Source organism: Eutrema salsugineum, unplaced genomic scaffold, assembly GCF_000478725.1.
Source record: "Eutrema salsugineum unplaced genomic scaffold, Eutsalg1_0 scaffold_1, whole genome shotgun sequence".
Taxonomy (NCBI): Eukaryota; Viridiplantae; Streptophyta; class Magnoliopsida; order Brassicales; family Brassicaceae; genus Eutrema; species Eutrema salsugineum.
Window position 1 is genome coordinate 11,698,228 of NW_006256909.1, and position 16,653 is coordinate 11,714,880.

The following is a 16,653-nucleotide window of genomic DNA, read 5'->3' on the forward strand; positions in this document are numbered from 1 at the left end:
TATCATAGAGGTGAAACTATGATATGTAATTGGTTATTATAACAAAAGTAAATGTCATGAAAACATAAATTATGGCAATAATTATTTGCTATTGTATACTTATATATTATAGCACATAACTGAAGAATCATAACACAAAAGTAGTGTTATGATAAAACAAATAATTACAGCCAAATAGTGCTATCGTATTGGAGCCTTTCATAGCAGACGAAAAAAACGCTATAATATGGGTTGTATCTACCATAGCTGCCGAGATCATAGCATTTGTGAATTCGCTATCTATTATCTATCATAGCAGATTTTCCGCGCTATGTACGTTTTTCTTGTAGTGCCTTTAAAATTATAATTTGGAAAGGGAGATAACAACCAAAACTAATATGCAGAGACAGTTCTGTAATTAAAGAACAGAGAAAATAAACATTAGTTCATTGCTTAAGACACTTTTAGTCAGACAAGTTCTCCATGCACTAAGCCATTATCTACCAAAAGAAACAAGTTTAACAAGCTCTGCTTGAGCCTTTTTGTTAAGAGTGACAACATTTAAGAGAAAAATTCAGTAATTTTGACAGCAAAGAGAAGTATAACCCATTCAAGAGAAAATATGTGAAAGATTTAAATGTGTGAAAAATATATGAAAGATATCAGTAATATCATCCATTCTCTCCTCTACCTGTCTTTTGCGCCTACGGTGAAAAACTCATTCATTAAAGTAAGACTTCGATATAACCTACAGACATTGAAAAACATGAATATGTTAATCATATCAAAACCATCCTTTTTCCATCAAACCATAATGATGACCAATTTTTTTTTCTATTTTCTCATAAAACCACACAGATCAATTTAAAAGATCATACACTTGAATTTGGGTGATGAGCTTACCTTCTCCTTAGCCAATGAGAACATGAACGCTAAAAGCATTCCCTTTTTATTGGATTCTTCAACAATAATAATAATGGTAGTCTAGAGCAGATAGACAACTTTTGAGTTTTTTCTACATGTCTCCTCATCATCTCCAGTTTCACTTGCTGTTACACAATCCTTCGTCTTGCCACTTTCCACAATTTCTTTGGAGAATTTTCTAGTTTCTACTCCTAATTTAAAAGTTGCCTTTTCTTTTTTCCATTACTTCAAGCGTTACCCTTTTAAAAAAAAATAAAAACATGCATATAGATATTGATCAACATATGTTTATTGCAAAGGAAAACAAACAAGTCTCTGCAATTGTAAGCCAGAAACAGTCTAGCTTCATATGTTATGCCAACGGAAACGACAAAAATCTTAAAATAATATGCATTTTGTGTGTGTATTACTTCTACTAATACAAAGGAATGGAAAACTTACTTTGGAACCAATTCATGTTCGAGCCATTATCCTTTCTGTTGTGAATTTCTAGCAAAATGCTTCAAGACCTCCATGCTCAAAGAAGTGCCATCGAGGGTGAATTCTCTTCAGTATAAGCCCATACACTCCAGCATGACTAAGCAAAGTGAAAGAAATATATATCAAACTGAAAAAGAAGTTTTCACATATCTCCGATCAACCAAAGTTAATGAAGGGACTGTATTCAGATTAAGACACATCCGAAGTGACATTTTCGTAGCACAAATCGAGAATTCTTTTAGAAACAATTCAAGTACTGACTTAATTTAAAACAGAAAGACAGTGAGAGATATATCCGATTTCTTCAAAGTAGTTTGTGAGTGAGAACGAAGACTCTCACAATTAGTCGGCAATTAAAATTTTAGAGTTTTTTAAAAAATCTTATGTTATTAAAAAAAAAACAAAAAATCTCATGAAACAGCCCACAATCGCTCAAAGCGAGAAATGTTGTAGCTTGTATGAAGTACCTAAGACCCGACCATAACATAAAGACGTCAAATAATACATGGAATTGGTCATATGAGGAAGAAGCGGAAAAGAAAGATAAAATAGAATTCTTAAGTGCAACTCTACAGTTATTCTCATTTTTAACATTTTTATAGTAGATGGAAAGGTGTTTAATGGAGTAACTCTCGAAAGGAGATGAAGAAGGTAAATTTTACTTAAAAAACATAATTAATTATACAAATTTGGAAGGCAAATAACAAACAAATAAATAATCTTTAATCGGGTGTACAGTTTTTGAGAGAATAGATGGAAGGAGAGTTTGCAGGAATTCAAAGCAAATAAACGTAAGAGGAATATGATACGATGAGTTTAATTTATGTCGTTTGGAAATGTATTACCGAAGAGGAAAGTGGAGAAAGCTTTTAGGGGGTGTTATTCAATCTGTATGTTGAAATCAACTCCACTAGATTAGAGTGGATCAGATTTTAAAATTTTTAGATCAATTCATTTAGAATCTAATGTATATGAGTTGTTTAAAATTTTAAATTACTTAGCAGTATATTTAGAAAGTCACATGCTATCATTTAAAATCTAATAGAAAAAAATTCTCAAAAAATTTTGTCGAAGTAAAAAATTTCACTAGTCTCTATAAACATGGCAACTTTTTCTTTGATGACTTATGGAGAGAGAGAAGAGAGAGAAATATGTGCTAAAGAAAAGAGAGAATACTGAGAAATTGAGTTTTCATAATAAATGGCTTGTTGACTTATGGAAAGAGAGAAGAAAGAGAGAAATGGACTAGGGAAAAAGAAGACGTATGAAGAATGAAAAGACAAAATGGAGGGAAAAGAAAAAAAAATTGGAGGGATGAAGAATGATGTATTCGATGGATTAATACATGGATGGAAGAAAGAAAAAAACAAATGTTAATAATTATTTGTGTTGAATTTTATAATTATCAAAATCTGAGGGTAAAATGTTAGATTTTGATTGCTATATTTAACACATAAAAATAGATTCAAATTCAGTTAAAATCTTTCACTTAAAATCAGTTGTAAGAATCTGTTAAACATGAATAACATAAGATTTTAATTGACTTATTCAACTATTTAATTGAATAACAATGGATTTCAAACTCTATTAATGAAGAGATTGTAAATACATGAACCAATAACATTGGATTTTGAAGGAGAAATCAAAATCAATTATTGAATAACAATAGATTATAGATGGATTTAAACTCTATTAAAAACCATGATTGAATAACACCCCTTAGTTTTTTTTTAAAAAAATTAAGATATTAATTTTTTGTATTGACACGTAGCGCTCTCACCAATGCTGACGTGGCAAACAGCTAGAGAGAGTTGGCTAAGTTTTATATATTAGATTATTATAGTGTGATATTGTTGGATTGATGTTTATATGAATTAACAGATGAATTGACAACATTACTAACGCAAAAAAACACAGCTATGCATTCCTTGTCTGCCCTACATATCAACCAAACAGTTGCTACATCATAAATCTTTGTTTCATACTCGTTTATATGATCATCAACAAACAAAAAGAAATTCTGAAGCTTGTATGAATTCTATCCAGAGTGAATTTAGATATACTTTTAGTTGGATTTGGCCATGAAGACTAATTAATGGTATGTTCTACTTTTTTCGATTATTCAATCAAAGAATTGGGATTAAGTTTCCCTGTTTGTGGCTGTGTGTTACCATTTCTCATCATCACGCCGAATTCTTCATAGTTTATTCTTCCATCCTGCATAAAAGAGAGACCCATTAAAGTTAATGTTGGCTTTAGACTTGCTGCTCATAACTTCTTTGATGCTATGTACAAGGAGAAAAAAAATTCCTTTATCTGTGTCCACTTCTGCTATGATCTCTTTGATGCTAGCTTCATCTCCCATACCATACTCTTTCATGGCTGACTCCAACTCATCCTTTGCTATAAACCTGTGCAAGTCAAATCCACACAGGTGTCAAATACATATCTACAAGTCTATATTTTGCTTGTTCCTCAAGGGACCAAACTTACCCGCTATTGTCTTTGTCAAAATATTGGAAGGCTTTGAATAAGTGCTCATCTCGATCCACTCTGTATCTATGCATCGTCGCTGAGATAAACTCGTTGTAGTCTATTGTTACATTACCATCTACATCAGCCTGGAACATATATTTACAAATAAAAAACAGGCTTCTCTTCTCAGATTTTGTCTTTTGAGATAAGAATATAACAAGAATAGAAGCGGGGCAAAGAGGATGGAAATACTAACAGCTTCCATGAGTTACTTAACTCCAGCTTCAGAGACTTTATAGAGTCGAGTTTATGTTGGAATAAGCTTGAAAGAAACTTGAAGTGCAAGTTTCCTAATCCTAATCAAAGTGTGTTTTTAGAAGATTAGGATTAGAAAAAGAAATTTAAGAGTTATCTAAAAAAAAATTTAGGAGTTATCTAAAAGAAAATTTGTTTATCTATTGGAATTAGGAGTTAGCTAATTCATTCTCTATATAAGGAGTTGCAGAGTTGTTGCAAACACTTATGAGTTGAGAGAGAGAGAGATTTGAGAGCCTTTAGTTTTTGAGTGATTTTTCTAAAGGAAATAAAAGAAGTTGCTTTTATTAATTCTTGATCTAAGTTTTAATTCTATAATTGGTAGCAGAGCTTCAGGTTGTTTCTCAGGATATGGGGGATATCGTTCCTAGTACTCGTACAAAAGCACTGAATACTTCCTCAATCCATTGCCCTATGTTAAACTCAACCAACTATACCGTATGGGCCATGCGAATGAGGGTTTTGCTCAGAGTACACAAGGTCTGGGAGACTGTTGAAAAAGAGGCGGCCGATGGTGAGAATAATGATGTTGCTATGGCCTTGATCTTTCAATCAGTACCCGAGATGCTCATTCTACAGGTAGGAAAGTTAGACACGGCAAAAAAAGTATGGGATGCAATCAAATCAAGACATGTAGGAGCAGAAAGGGTGCGAGAAGCAAGGTTGCAGACTCTTATGGCCGAGTTTGACAAACTCAAGATGAAGGACACAGAGATGATAGATGATTTTAGTGGAAAATTGTCCGAAATCTGCTCAAGGTCGGCTGCTTTAGGAACAACTATTAAGGAACCGAAGATTGTCAAGAAGTTTCTCAAAAGTCTTTCGAGAAAGAAATATATACACATGGTAGCTTCACTTGAGCAGGTATTATACTTGAACACCACAAGCTTCGAAGACATAATCAGAAGACTAAAAGCCTACGAAGAACGTATTCGAGAAGAAGAAGAAGAAACGCAAGACGATCTAAGCAAACTCATGTACGCAAACATGAAACCTCAGGAAAATTGTGACTACAGTGGAGAGAATAGAGGCAGAGGTCAAGGAGGACACTTTTATAGCATAGGACGAGGTCATGGACGATTTCATGGAGCCAGAGATTTGTCGGAGATAATATGTTATCGATGCGACAAAACAGGGCATTACACTTCTAATTGCCCTGACAGACTTGTCAAACTTCAAGAGACTCAGGAAGACAAAGACGTTGATGACACACATGAAGCTGATCGACTCATGATGCACGAGGTGGTGTATCGGAATGAGAAAAGGGTGAAGCCAAACAAGTTTGAAAAAAGTCGCGAAGGTGACAATGTTTGGTATTTGGATAATGGTGCTAGTAACCATATGACTGGAAACCGAAATTATATTTCAAAGATTGACGAGACGGTCACAGAAAAAGTAAGATTCGGCGATGACTCTCAGATAGACATAAAGGGGAAAGGATCGATCCTCTTTGTCAGTAAAGATGGAGGGAAAAAAGTGCTTGCTAATGTCTATTTCATACCAGATTTAAAGAGTAATATCATCAGTTTGGGACAAGCAACAGAGGCTGGATGTGATGTTCGGATGAGAGGAGATTATCTGACATTACATGATCAAGATGGAAGACTCCTTATGAAGGCACACTACAAGAAATATGGGTATTAATAGCATCATACGATAGCGTTATTGACAAACATGCTATTGTAGACGGGGACGGGATTTGTTCATAGCGTTTATAATTATGAAACGCTATAGATACTATCGCGGGAAAATGAAAACTTTTAGCCGCCTAAATTTGGTGAGTGCGGGCACCTTAACATTGCAGATGAAAAAAAAACGCTATCGTATTTGTCAAATATCTTCAAATGTAAATAAGTTTATTTTTTTTATTCATCTCTCAAGTGACTCTCTTCTCAGACAATCTGTAACTCTCTCTCTCTGTCTTCATTTCTCTCACTCTCTCTTCTCAGACAATCGAATCAAATCGAATCGAAGATTCAATACTCGAATCGAAGATTCAATACTCGAATCGAATCGAAGCTTCAATACCATCAAATCGAATCGAAGCTTCATTGTGGATCGAATAAAAAAGGTTTGTTCTCACTCGAATTGAAGCTTCATTGTTTATCGATTTTGGTATTTTAGAATGCATGTTGAGTTTGAGTTGTTATCTATTTGCAAAGGATTGAAACATGCATCTTGGATTTTGATTTTTGGGGTTTTGAATCTGAGTTTCATCATGTTGGATTTTGATTTTCGGGGTTTTGAATCTGAGTTTCATTTCGTTTATTCAGATATGGCAAAGACAAGAGGAGGAGGACAAGTTGGTTCCCGTCGTAGTCGACGTAATCAAGGCTTGGAGGCCACACCTGCAACAACACTAAAGGTAAAGAAAGGAAAAACTGGTACTAAGAAAAGAAATGGTGGTAGAAAAAAGAAAGTGCCATGTGAAGAGGTAGAAGATGCTCCACCGCAACCTATTAGCTTGTCAGCTTCGAATGGGGAAGATGATGATAATGAGGAGTCCGGAGATGAAGTTTCTAAGAAAGAAATTCCTGAGAAAGCTGTTTCAGAGAAAGATTCTAATCATGAAGCTCCTGAGATAGAAGTTTCTGAGAAGGAAGCAGAAGATGGTTTGAATACTGGACAGGAACATAATGGAAATGAAGAAGAAGCTGTCAATATGGAACAAGATGGAGTTAGCAATGGTAACACTGATGATGTAGCGAAAGAAAAAAAGAGAAGAGGATCAACTAAGATGCGTAAGGTGGCTGAAAATCCTCAAGAAAAGGTTGAAGTTACATTCACTGACTGTGGTGATCATGTTGGACCTGGTTCAGTAACATTATCATCTTTTCTCGGTCCTCTTGTGAGGGAACACGTTCCCGTTACACTTCCTGATTGGAGAAAACTTGATGCAGTGACAAGAGACACAATGTGGGAGCAAATTAAGGTATATTTAATTTGCATTTTAGTTTCTCTGAAAAACTACATATGAAATTGTAAACATGTTTGACCTCTGCAAATTTTGATGCAGGGGAGGTTTAACGTGCATGAAGAGTGGCAGAAAGCTGTTATTATTAAGCAGTTGGGAAGTTTGTGGAGGGCTGGTAAGTCAAGGCTAGTAACAGAAGTAAGATCTGCGAAGACTGCTGGTGATAGATTAGCTTTAAAACCCAGCAACATCCCATCCATTCAAATATGGAACTCTTGGGTTAGGAGCAAGTGTAGCACAAATTTTAAGGTTAGTTAGCAATGTTTAATAAGTTACTTTCTTGTTTACATGTGATGTCTTATAGATGTACACTGACTCAGATTTGTATTGTAGGTAATAAGTGACAAGTACAAAGAGCTGAGAAGAAATCAGATTCCTCACACCACCAGTCGCAAAGGAATGCTTCGATTAGCTGATGATATGGTAAAACAGTTACTCGAACATCTATATTATTAATTACTTGAGAATAAAAAATGGTACTAACATATGTCTGTATTTTATATAGAGAAAAAAGAGTAATGACCCACGTAAGGTAACTAGGAGTAAGATATGGATTGCAGGACACACTCATGGTGATGGTAGACCTGTGAAGCCTCAATTTGCTGATACTATTGTAAGATTTCTTAAATTTGAGATATTGTGTACAGTTAATGGATTATGATCATTGAGTTAACATCTGCACATATGTTTGTATCAGGAACAAATACGGTCACTTGATAGTCAAATGGACTCTACATCAGCTTCTGAAAATATCAGGGAAGATGCGGTGAGCAAGGTTTTGGGAAAAGACAAACCTGGCCGAGTAAGGGGGTTTGGCAGAGGGATTACAGCTACTAAGCTAGCGTTTCTGCATTCTAGAGACGCAAAGATTGCTGATATGGAAAGTGAGATTAGAGAGTTAAAGGGAATGGTCCACGACTTAGCTGGGAAGAAGGTAACTATTTACATATGTCAGTTGGTTAACTAGTATTATGACATTTAATAATTCATTGTCCTTCTGTCAGAAAAGTAATGGTGATCCTGAAACATTTGCGAGTAGTGGGTGTATGAAAGAAGGAGTGAAAGTAGAAATACTGGATTGGTTTGACTCAACAGATGTTGTGATTGGTGCTGGCTAATTCTGCTCTGCTGAGCCGATGTACAAAATTGGTCGTGTACCAATTGGTCCCAATGCAGTGGCTATTGTTGTCAAGTCTGCATTATCCCCAGGAGCTTCTCTTTGGAGGCCTTCAATAGATATGTCATCTATTGAGCAAGCTGTGGGATGCAAAATAGCCTGGCCAATAGACAAAGTGATTTTAGACAAGGCTCCAAACTCTTCGGTCGATGTATCAAAGGTAAAGTTAGTAAATAGTGTGGTTTGTAATTCCTTGCAATATCTCTAATCATTAGCTTTTTACATTTTAGCAAACCGATGACAATGAGATTCGAAGATGCAAAATATTTGATTGGACTAATGAAGAAGAGGAGGTTATTGGTGAAGGAATCATGTGCTCATCTAATTCAAAAGAGATGGTTAACAATATACCTCTAGGTCCGAATGCTGTTAGTATTGAAGTTGTGAAGGTGTATAAAAATGATGCTTATTTGTGGAGGCCAACCGCTGAATTGTTCACGTTTGGTGATGCAATTCACGAGAAAATCGCATGGCCAGTCCTGAAGGTTGAAATCATGTCTGCAGATGCAACACCTACCAAAACAGCGGAGCCAAATGCATATGAGCCAAATGCATCTGAGCCAAAATCAGTGGTATGCTATTTATATGAAGTTTGATTATTTGTTTGTCTGTTGTATTGATGTTTGTACTTGATTCTATTTTTCTGGTTTGAATTGTAGAGTCCAGGCAGCAATAGTTCCACCAAAAGTGGACATACTAAGTGTTTTCTTTTAGATTGCAACAACTCTGGACGCAAGGTAGCTGAAGGAAGAGTATCTTCAACGGATCCGAACGATGTGTGCCACTTTGTACCCTTAGGTCCAAATGCAAGCAAGGTTTGGGTTGAAGTTGCTAAGATTAGTACTGCAAAGGTTTGGAGACCAACTTCAGAGATTGCATACATTTCTGATGCGATAGGTTCAACTGTTGCATGGCCAAATGACAAAATATTGTTCATTTGAACTTAAGACATGGTTTGGTAGTCTAAGATGCTGGTCCGGTTATGTTTTATTTCTACGGTTATATTTCATGTCCAAGTCTAAAACTTAATGTATTGTGGTACTTATGTACTTTTCTGATACTTATGTTATCTTATGTGATATTATGAATAAGTGTGGTCGTGACAAAAAAAAAATTACTAAGTTTGGGTTTTTAAAAATTTTGAATTTAAAAAGATGGAAATAATATGACAAAATTAACTGACATTGTATAAAAATACCTATTCCCTAATCCCTAAATTATTTAAGAATAATGAACTGAAATTAATTTAAAATACATACACCCTAAACCATACCCTAAAGTGCTAGAATATTAAACATTAAAGCATACCCTAAAGTGCTATACCCTGAAGGATTTTTTGTAAACTCTATACCCTAAACCATACTAAGTTTATACCTAAAATTAATTTTTGGATTATATGAATTGATTCTGTAAAACCTAAACCATACTTAAAAACTTCTTTGTACATATACAACTAAGTGTTTGAGTAAACTCTATTCCCTAAAGTGCTATACCCTAAAGGATTTTTTGTAAACTCTATACCCTAAACCATACTAAGTCTATACCTAAAATTAATTTTTGGATTATATGAATTGATTCTGTAAAACCTAAATCATACTTAAAAACTTCTTTGTACATATACAACTAAGTGTTTGAGTAAACTCTATACCCTAAAGTGCTATACCCTAAAGGATTTTTTGTAAACTCTATACCCTAAAGTAATATATCTCATATTGTTTGTATTATATATTTTGAATTATGAATGTAAGATATAAGAAAAAATATTACAAAATTTAAATACTGATTCGTATAAATTTTGATTTTTTTTGGATTATATACGTATTTTCTTTAATTCCCTAAACCAATTTTAAAACATAAAAATTGGTATAAATAGATTAGCCAATGAATCAATTATACGCAGATCGTAGACGTGGCATTTTCTACACCGTTAGATATAAGCCGTTCTTTAGTGATCTTTGATCTGAGCCGTTTTCTCCACTATTGCATCTCTAATATGAGCCGTTCTTTACTGATGAACGAGTTTAACCGGGAAAAGCTGAATTTCCGAAAAATTTGTCTGAAATATTTTTGGCAGCGACGAAAAAAAAAGTAACTCAATCTTTCACAACACAATCTCTCGATCTGTCAATCTCGCCTTATCCCATATTCTTCACAACACAATCTCTCGATCTGTCAATCTCGCCTTATCCCACATTCTTCGTAACACAATCTCTAAATTTCTCGATTTCTCCTTATCCCACACCACATTTTTCGTAACACAATCTCTGAAATTTCTCGATCTCAGTCGTTTTCATATGGACAAGGCATGGATTTTTCTGCCAAGGTTTGATCTTGTTAACACTTACACTTATATTTCGCAATCTCGCCTTATCTTGTTTGTCTAACTTTTATTTAACATGTAGGAACACTGTTGAGTACTCAGAAGGAGCAACTAATTTCGTGAATTCATCGGCAAGAAGATTAGGTAATCTGTCTGAAATGCTATGCCCCTGTAGAGATTGCCGGAATTTAAGCCATCAGTTATTAGATAAGATTGTTGAGCATCTAGTCATTAGGGGTATGGATATGAAGTATAAGAGTTCTTGCTGGAGTATTCATGGCGAGAAAAGAGATGATACAGAAGATATTGCTCCTGGATCTGAAACTGAGGCTTTTGAATTGCTAAAGACAGCATTTCGTATAGGTGAAGGTAATCAAAGTAAGACGCATGACACTGAAGAGAATGAAGCTGTAGACGAAACTGAATTCAGGACAAAGTTAAGAGAAGCTGAAACTCCATTGTACTCTACTTGTGTCAAATACACAAAGGTTGCAGCAATCATGGGACTCTACAGAATCAAAGTTAAGAGTGGTTTGTCTGAGAACTACTTTGATCAGCTGTTGGTTTTAATTCAAGATATGCTACCTGAAAACAATGTTCTTCCGAGGAGTACAGACGCAATCAAAAATTTTCTGAAGGTCTTCGGTTTTGGCTACGACAATATTCATGCTTGTAAGAATGATTGCATACTGTATAGGAAGGAGTTTGAAAAGCTAGAAAGCTGTCCAAGATGCAAAGTTTCTAGATGGGAGAAGGATAAGCACAGTAATGCGCTGAAGATAGGGATTCCAGCGAAGATCCTTAGATATTTTCCAATCAAAGACAGATTTAGGAGGATGTTTAGATCAACAAGGATGGCTGAGCATATGCGTTGGCATTCTACAAATGGCACTGAAGATGGTACAATGCGACACCCTGTTGATTCTATATCTGGGGCACAAGTTAATGACAAATGGCCAGACTTTGCTGCAGAACCAAGGAATCTTAGACTTGGACTTTCTACAGACGGGATGAACCCTTTCTCCTTGCAAAACACCAATCACAGCACATGGCCAGTGTTGTTGGTGAACTACAACACGCCTCCAACAATGTGTATGCGGGCTGACAATATAATGTTAACTTTGCTGATCCCTGGTCCAACAGCTCCTGGTAATAACATAGATGTCTACTTAGCACCATTGATTGAAGATTTACAAGATTTGTGGTCTGAGGGTATTGAAGTGTACGACTCATTTGCAAAGGAGAACTTTACACTTAGAGCCATATTGCTTTGGAGTATCACTGACTATCCAGGCTTGGGAGTATTGTCTGGATGTAAAGTGAAGGGGAAACAAGCTTGCAACGTCTGTGGAAAGGATACTCCTTGTAGGTGGCTTAATTTTAGCCATAAGTATGTATACATGGGAAATAGAAAGAGACTACCGCCTGGCCATCCTTACAGATATAAAAAAGGCTGGTTTGACAACACTGTTGAATTTGGGAGTGCCAATAGGATACAGACAGGTTCTGAAATATATGAGACAGTAAAGGCGTTTAGGAATGACTTTGGAAGACCTCTACATAAGGAAAGAAAAAGAAAAAGAACAGATTTGGAAGATGATGAGCTGGTTGAAGAAGAAGAGTGTGAAGAATCAAATGATCTATGGCGATGGAAGAAGAGATCAATATTCTTTGAACTACCTTATTGGAAGGTAAAGTAGAGTAACTATAAACTATATTCTCAGATTGCTGTACACGTATATGCATGCCTAACAGTTTATTGTGTACTGTCTTAGGAATTGCCTGTTCGTCACAATATTGATGTGATGCACGTAGAAAAGAATGTCTCGGATGCTATATTGTCTACCTTGATGCTAAGTGCCAAGTCGAAAGATGGTTTGAAATCAAGAAAAGACTTAGAAGATATTGGAATCAGAAAGCACTTACACTCAGAGGTTAGGGGAAAGAAAACATACTTACCTCCAGCAGCCTATTGGTTATCCAAGAAAGAGAAGACCATTTTTTGCCAAAGGTTAGCTATGTTTAGAGGTCCTGATGGTTATTGTGGTAATATTGCTAATTGCGTTTCACTTAGCCCTCCTAATATAGCTAGTTTGAAGTCGCATGATCATCATGTCCTAGTACAAAACTTGTTACCAGCTGCGTTAAGAGGGTTGTTACCTAGAGGACCTAGGATTGCCATTACCAGATTATGCAATTACTTTAACAGATTGTGCCAGCGTAGCATTGACCCGGAGAAACTTTTATTAATGGAGACTGAGTTTGTGGAAACAATGTGTCAAATGGAGCGGTTCTTCCCTCCATCCCTGTTTGATATCATGTTCCACCTTCCAATACATCTATCAAAAGAGGCACGATTAGGAGGACCAGTACACTTTCGCTGGATGTATCCCTTCGAAAGGTTTGATGTACTCAATTACTTCACTACTGTATGTATTTCCTCAACTAATGTTAGTATAATATTTCATATATCTTGACTGAATTGTAGGTACATGAAAAAACTAAAGGCTTATGTTAAGAATCATGCAAAGCCAGAAGCATGTATGGCTGATGGGTATTTATCTGAAGAATGCATTGCATTTTGTTTAGAGTTCCTTCAAGATTCAGTACCAGTTCAAGAAAGACCTAATCGTAATGAAGATATTGACGATGATAGGATGGTGCTTCAAGGCCGGCCTCTGTAGAAGGGTAAAGAGGTCACCCTTTCTGATAAAGATAGAGACAATGCACATCGCTATGTGCTAATGAACATGGCTTGTATGGAACCATATGTTGGGTAAGAGGTTACCATTTATTTTCAGCTATTTAAAATTATTACTTCATTTTCATAATAATTGTTTATTGTAAATCAGGATGCATTTGGAAGAATTACAAGCTACTGATGCTCGATATGCAAAAAATGAAACTTTGTTGTGGAAAAACCATACAGAGCAGTTTGCAGAATGGGTTAAAAAAAAGGTTGTCCTCATCACTCTTCTTGATTACCATTTCAGTAAATGTACAGCTTGTTATCTTGTTACCTTGTTTACTTGATGATCATCTTCAGTTTTTTTTTTTTTACTGAATATACAGTTTGATTACTTGGTGTCCATGTTCAGATTTTTAAGTTAGAAAACTGATTGCTCTGAAATTTGCGTTTTTTCTCCATCAGTTTCATTCAGATGCAACTGAAGGACATTCCAAGGAGACAAAATGGTTGGCATTTGGACCTAGAAATGTCGCTTTATCACATAAAGGGTTCATCGTTAATGGGCAGTGATTTCATACAGATGCAGTTAAGCGGAAGACACAAAACAGTGGAGTCACTTATGAAGCATTTAGCATGTGTAGATCAAGTGCACGAGATATAAGACAAGTAGCTGATATGCTTACATATTATGGAGTGATAAAGGAGATTCTACTTATGGACTACCACATGTTCAAAGTACCACTGTTTAGATGCAATTGGGCAAACTTAAGGAATGGTGTGAAGGAAGAAGATGGCTTCACTCTTGTGAATCTTCATATGAACCAAGCAGCATATTTGAAAGATCCATTCATTCTACCTTCTCAAGCGAAACAGGTATTCTACTCTAGGGAAGATGATTCTTCAAATTGGTATGTTGTTATGAGAGCACCACCTAGAGGCTATCATGAGTTGGAAACAGAGGAGGATTTAGGTTCTGCGCCTTAACCTGTACCAGAAGTTGAAGATCTCGATGGTGAACATTCTGATGATGATAGTGTTTATGTTAGGGATGATTGTGAAGGGTTATTAGTGGTTGATTGATAGGATAATATTGATGATTTTTGGTTTTGGTTGTTGATGATATTGGATGTTGATGATTTTGGATTTGTAAACATGGAAATGTTTAATGGTATTTTCAATAAGAAATCATTTTTTAAAATTAAAATTATTAAAATTATTTATTATTATTACAAATAATTATTTAAATATAATTTCGGGTTATTATAAAATAATTTAATAACACAAAATATTTGCTATCTTTGTAAAACAATTGGTATACGTACAATCAAATCATAACAATTATTACACGCTATTATAAACAATAATAATAGCAGCGCAATAAACGCTATTGTAGTTTACTTAACTAGCATCCTACAAGTCTGCTATCTAAAGTGCCTGACCTACGATGACGGGCGCTGTCAGAGCGTTTAAGGAAACGCTATGTTATGTGATAGATAGCGCTGAACGGCCGTTATTAATACCCACATTTCTTGTAGTGGCAAACATATCAAAGAATCGTTTATATAAAGTAATCATGGAGGAGTCGCATGGAGCTGCATTGAAGCAGGTTTTGAGGTATTTGCGTGGAAATCTCAACTTTGGTGTTGAAGATGTCTCTAAGGAAGATTTCAAGCTTAAGGGGGAGATTGTTGGAATAAGCTTGAAAGAAACTTGAAGTGCAAGTTTCCTAATCTTAATCAAAGTGTGTTTCTAGAAGATTAGGATTAGAAAAAGAAATTTAGGAGTTATCTAAAAGGAAATTTAGGAGTTATCTAAAAGGAAATTTGTTTATCTATTGGAATTAGGAGTTAGCTAATTCATTCTCTATATAAGGAGTTGCAGAGTTTTTGCAAACACTTATGAGTTGAGAGAGAGAGATTTGAGAGCCTTTAGTTTTTGAGTGATTTTTCTAAAGGAAATAAAAGAAGTTGATTTTCTTAATTCTTGATCTAAGTTTCAATTCTATAGTTTAGGCAGCCGGATTTTCAGCTCATCGTAAGTGATTGTGCTGCTTTGATCGGTCTCTCTATTAGCAAACATGGTTTTAAGACCTTTAATGTCCTTTTCAGAGAGACTCTCTGGAATGACCTGCAAAACAAAATCAGGAAATACAACCAGTGATGAGCTAGGAAAACTAAAAGAGCTAGAATGCGTACTTGCAGAAGAAAAGATTATGGTTTTGCCTTAAGAGCTAGCTTCTTAAGTTTGTTCATTGCTCGGAATTGCTTCATACGAGATAACACAACGCTATCAAAAGGCTTGTCCGGAGCTTCTCCACCTCTGATCCAAGGATGTTCTATGAAAAACACATTGCAAAGTATGTTAATTACACAATCGCACTTAATGTTTTGGTTAGTAGACTAATCTTGAAGAGACTAAATTGCAATATTCGTTTGCAAATTCATTTAAATTTGTTTCTTAATTTTTAAATTTAATAGTCTTATAATTAATTTGATAAATAATGTTCTTAATTTATAGATAATCATCAACTACAGACATCGTTTACATATATTAATTTAATTATCTATAAAATACTCATGCATATGTTTAAATTTTTGAACCTGGACGTATATCCAGATTTAAAATTTTTGTATTTAGTTCGATTCAAAAAATTAGGGTGATATCTGAATATTTTCTAGTCATATCGAAGGGTATTAGAGATTTTTTGTCACTCCTAATTTCTTGGCAACAGAGTTAAAGCGAGGATGAGATTTCCAGAGAAGATTGATGTCTTTGCTGTGAACTCATCAATTCTTGATAAAGAGACATGGACTTCTTCCTTGAATTTGCTTCTGCTCTTCCTTGCCCTTTCCTTCTTAGACTAGAAAACCCAAAACGGATTTTTCCGCAATTCACTTTCAGTCAATGAAGACTATAGAGTCAATGTTTTATTATCATTTTATTATAATTATCCAATGGGAAGTTTGGATAATCTCACTCTCGCTCCCTTTCCTATGCTTTCCCTTATTCATTCAAATATCTATTATATTAAAACAGAAGCACATTTAGTACTTGCTTCCAAACACTCCCAAATTTTTTTTAAATATATTTTGAGAAACAGTTTTAAAATTATCCTAAATTATTGTAATATTATTTGAAAATATATTTTTTTATATATAAAAAAAATCCGAAAATTAGATATGAATTTAGATAACTAAAGATTTCCTTAAATATAGGTCATATTTAATTTAAAATTCAAACTATTTTTTTAATTAAATTTAATTCTAAAAAATGATATTAATTTAAATTATTTTATACTTCTTTAATTATAGATCAGATTT

The 16,653-nt window shown here is 34.8% G+C and overlaps 2 protein-coding genes across 2 annotated transcripts; both read left to right on the top strand.

Annotated features, from left to right (window-relative positions):
- The first annotated feature begins 4,524 nt into the window (after positions 1–4,524).
- LOC112081959 lies at positions 4,525–5,817 on the top strand. The gene has a single exon (XM_024149034.1). It carries the CDS (start codon positions 4,525–4,527, stop codon positions 5,815–5,817), a length of 1,293 nt encoding a protein of 430 aa, XP_024004802.1.
- A 631-nt stretch (positions 5,818–6,448) lies between these two features.
- LOC112081960 lies at positions 6,449–8,265 on the top strand. The gene is made up of 7 exons (XM_024149035.1): positions 6,449–6,538; positions 6,590–7,105; positions 7,190–7,396; positions 7,481–7,570; positions 7,653–7,760; positions 7,845–8,081; positions 8,152–8,265. The coding sequence occupies exons 1-7, from the start codon at positions 6,449–6,451 to the stop codon at positions 8,263–8,265; spliced, it is 1,362 nt and encodes a 453-aa protein (XP_024004803.1).
- Positions 8,266–16,653: the final 8,388 nt, after the last annotated feature.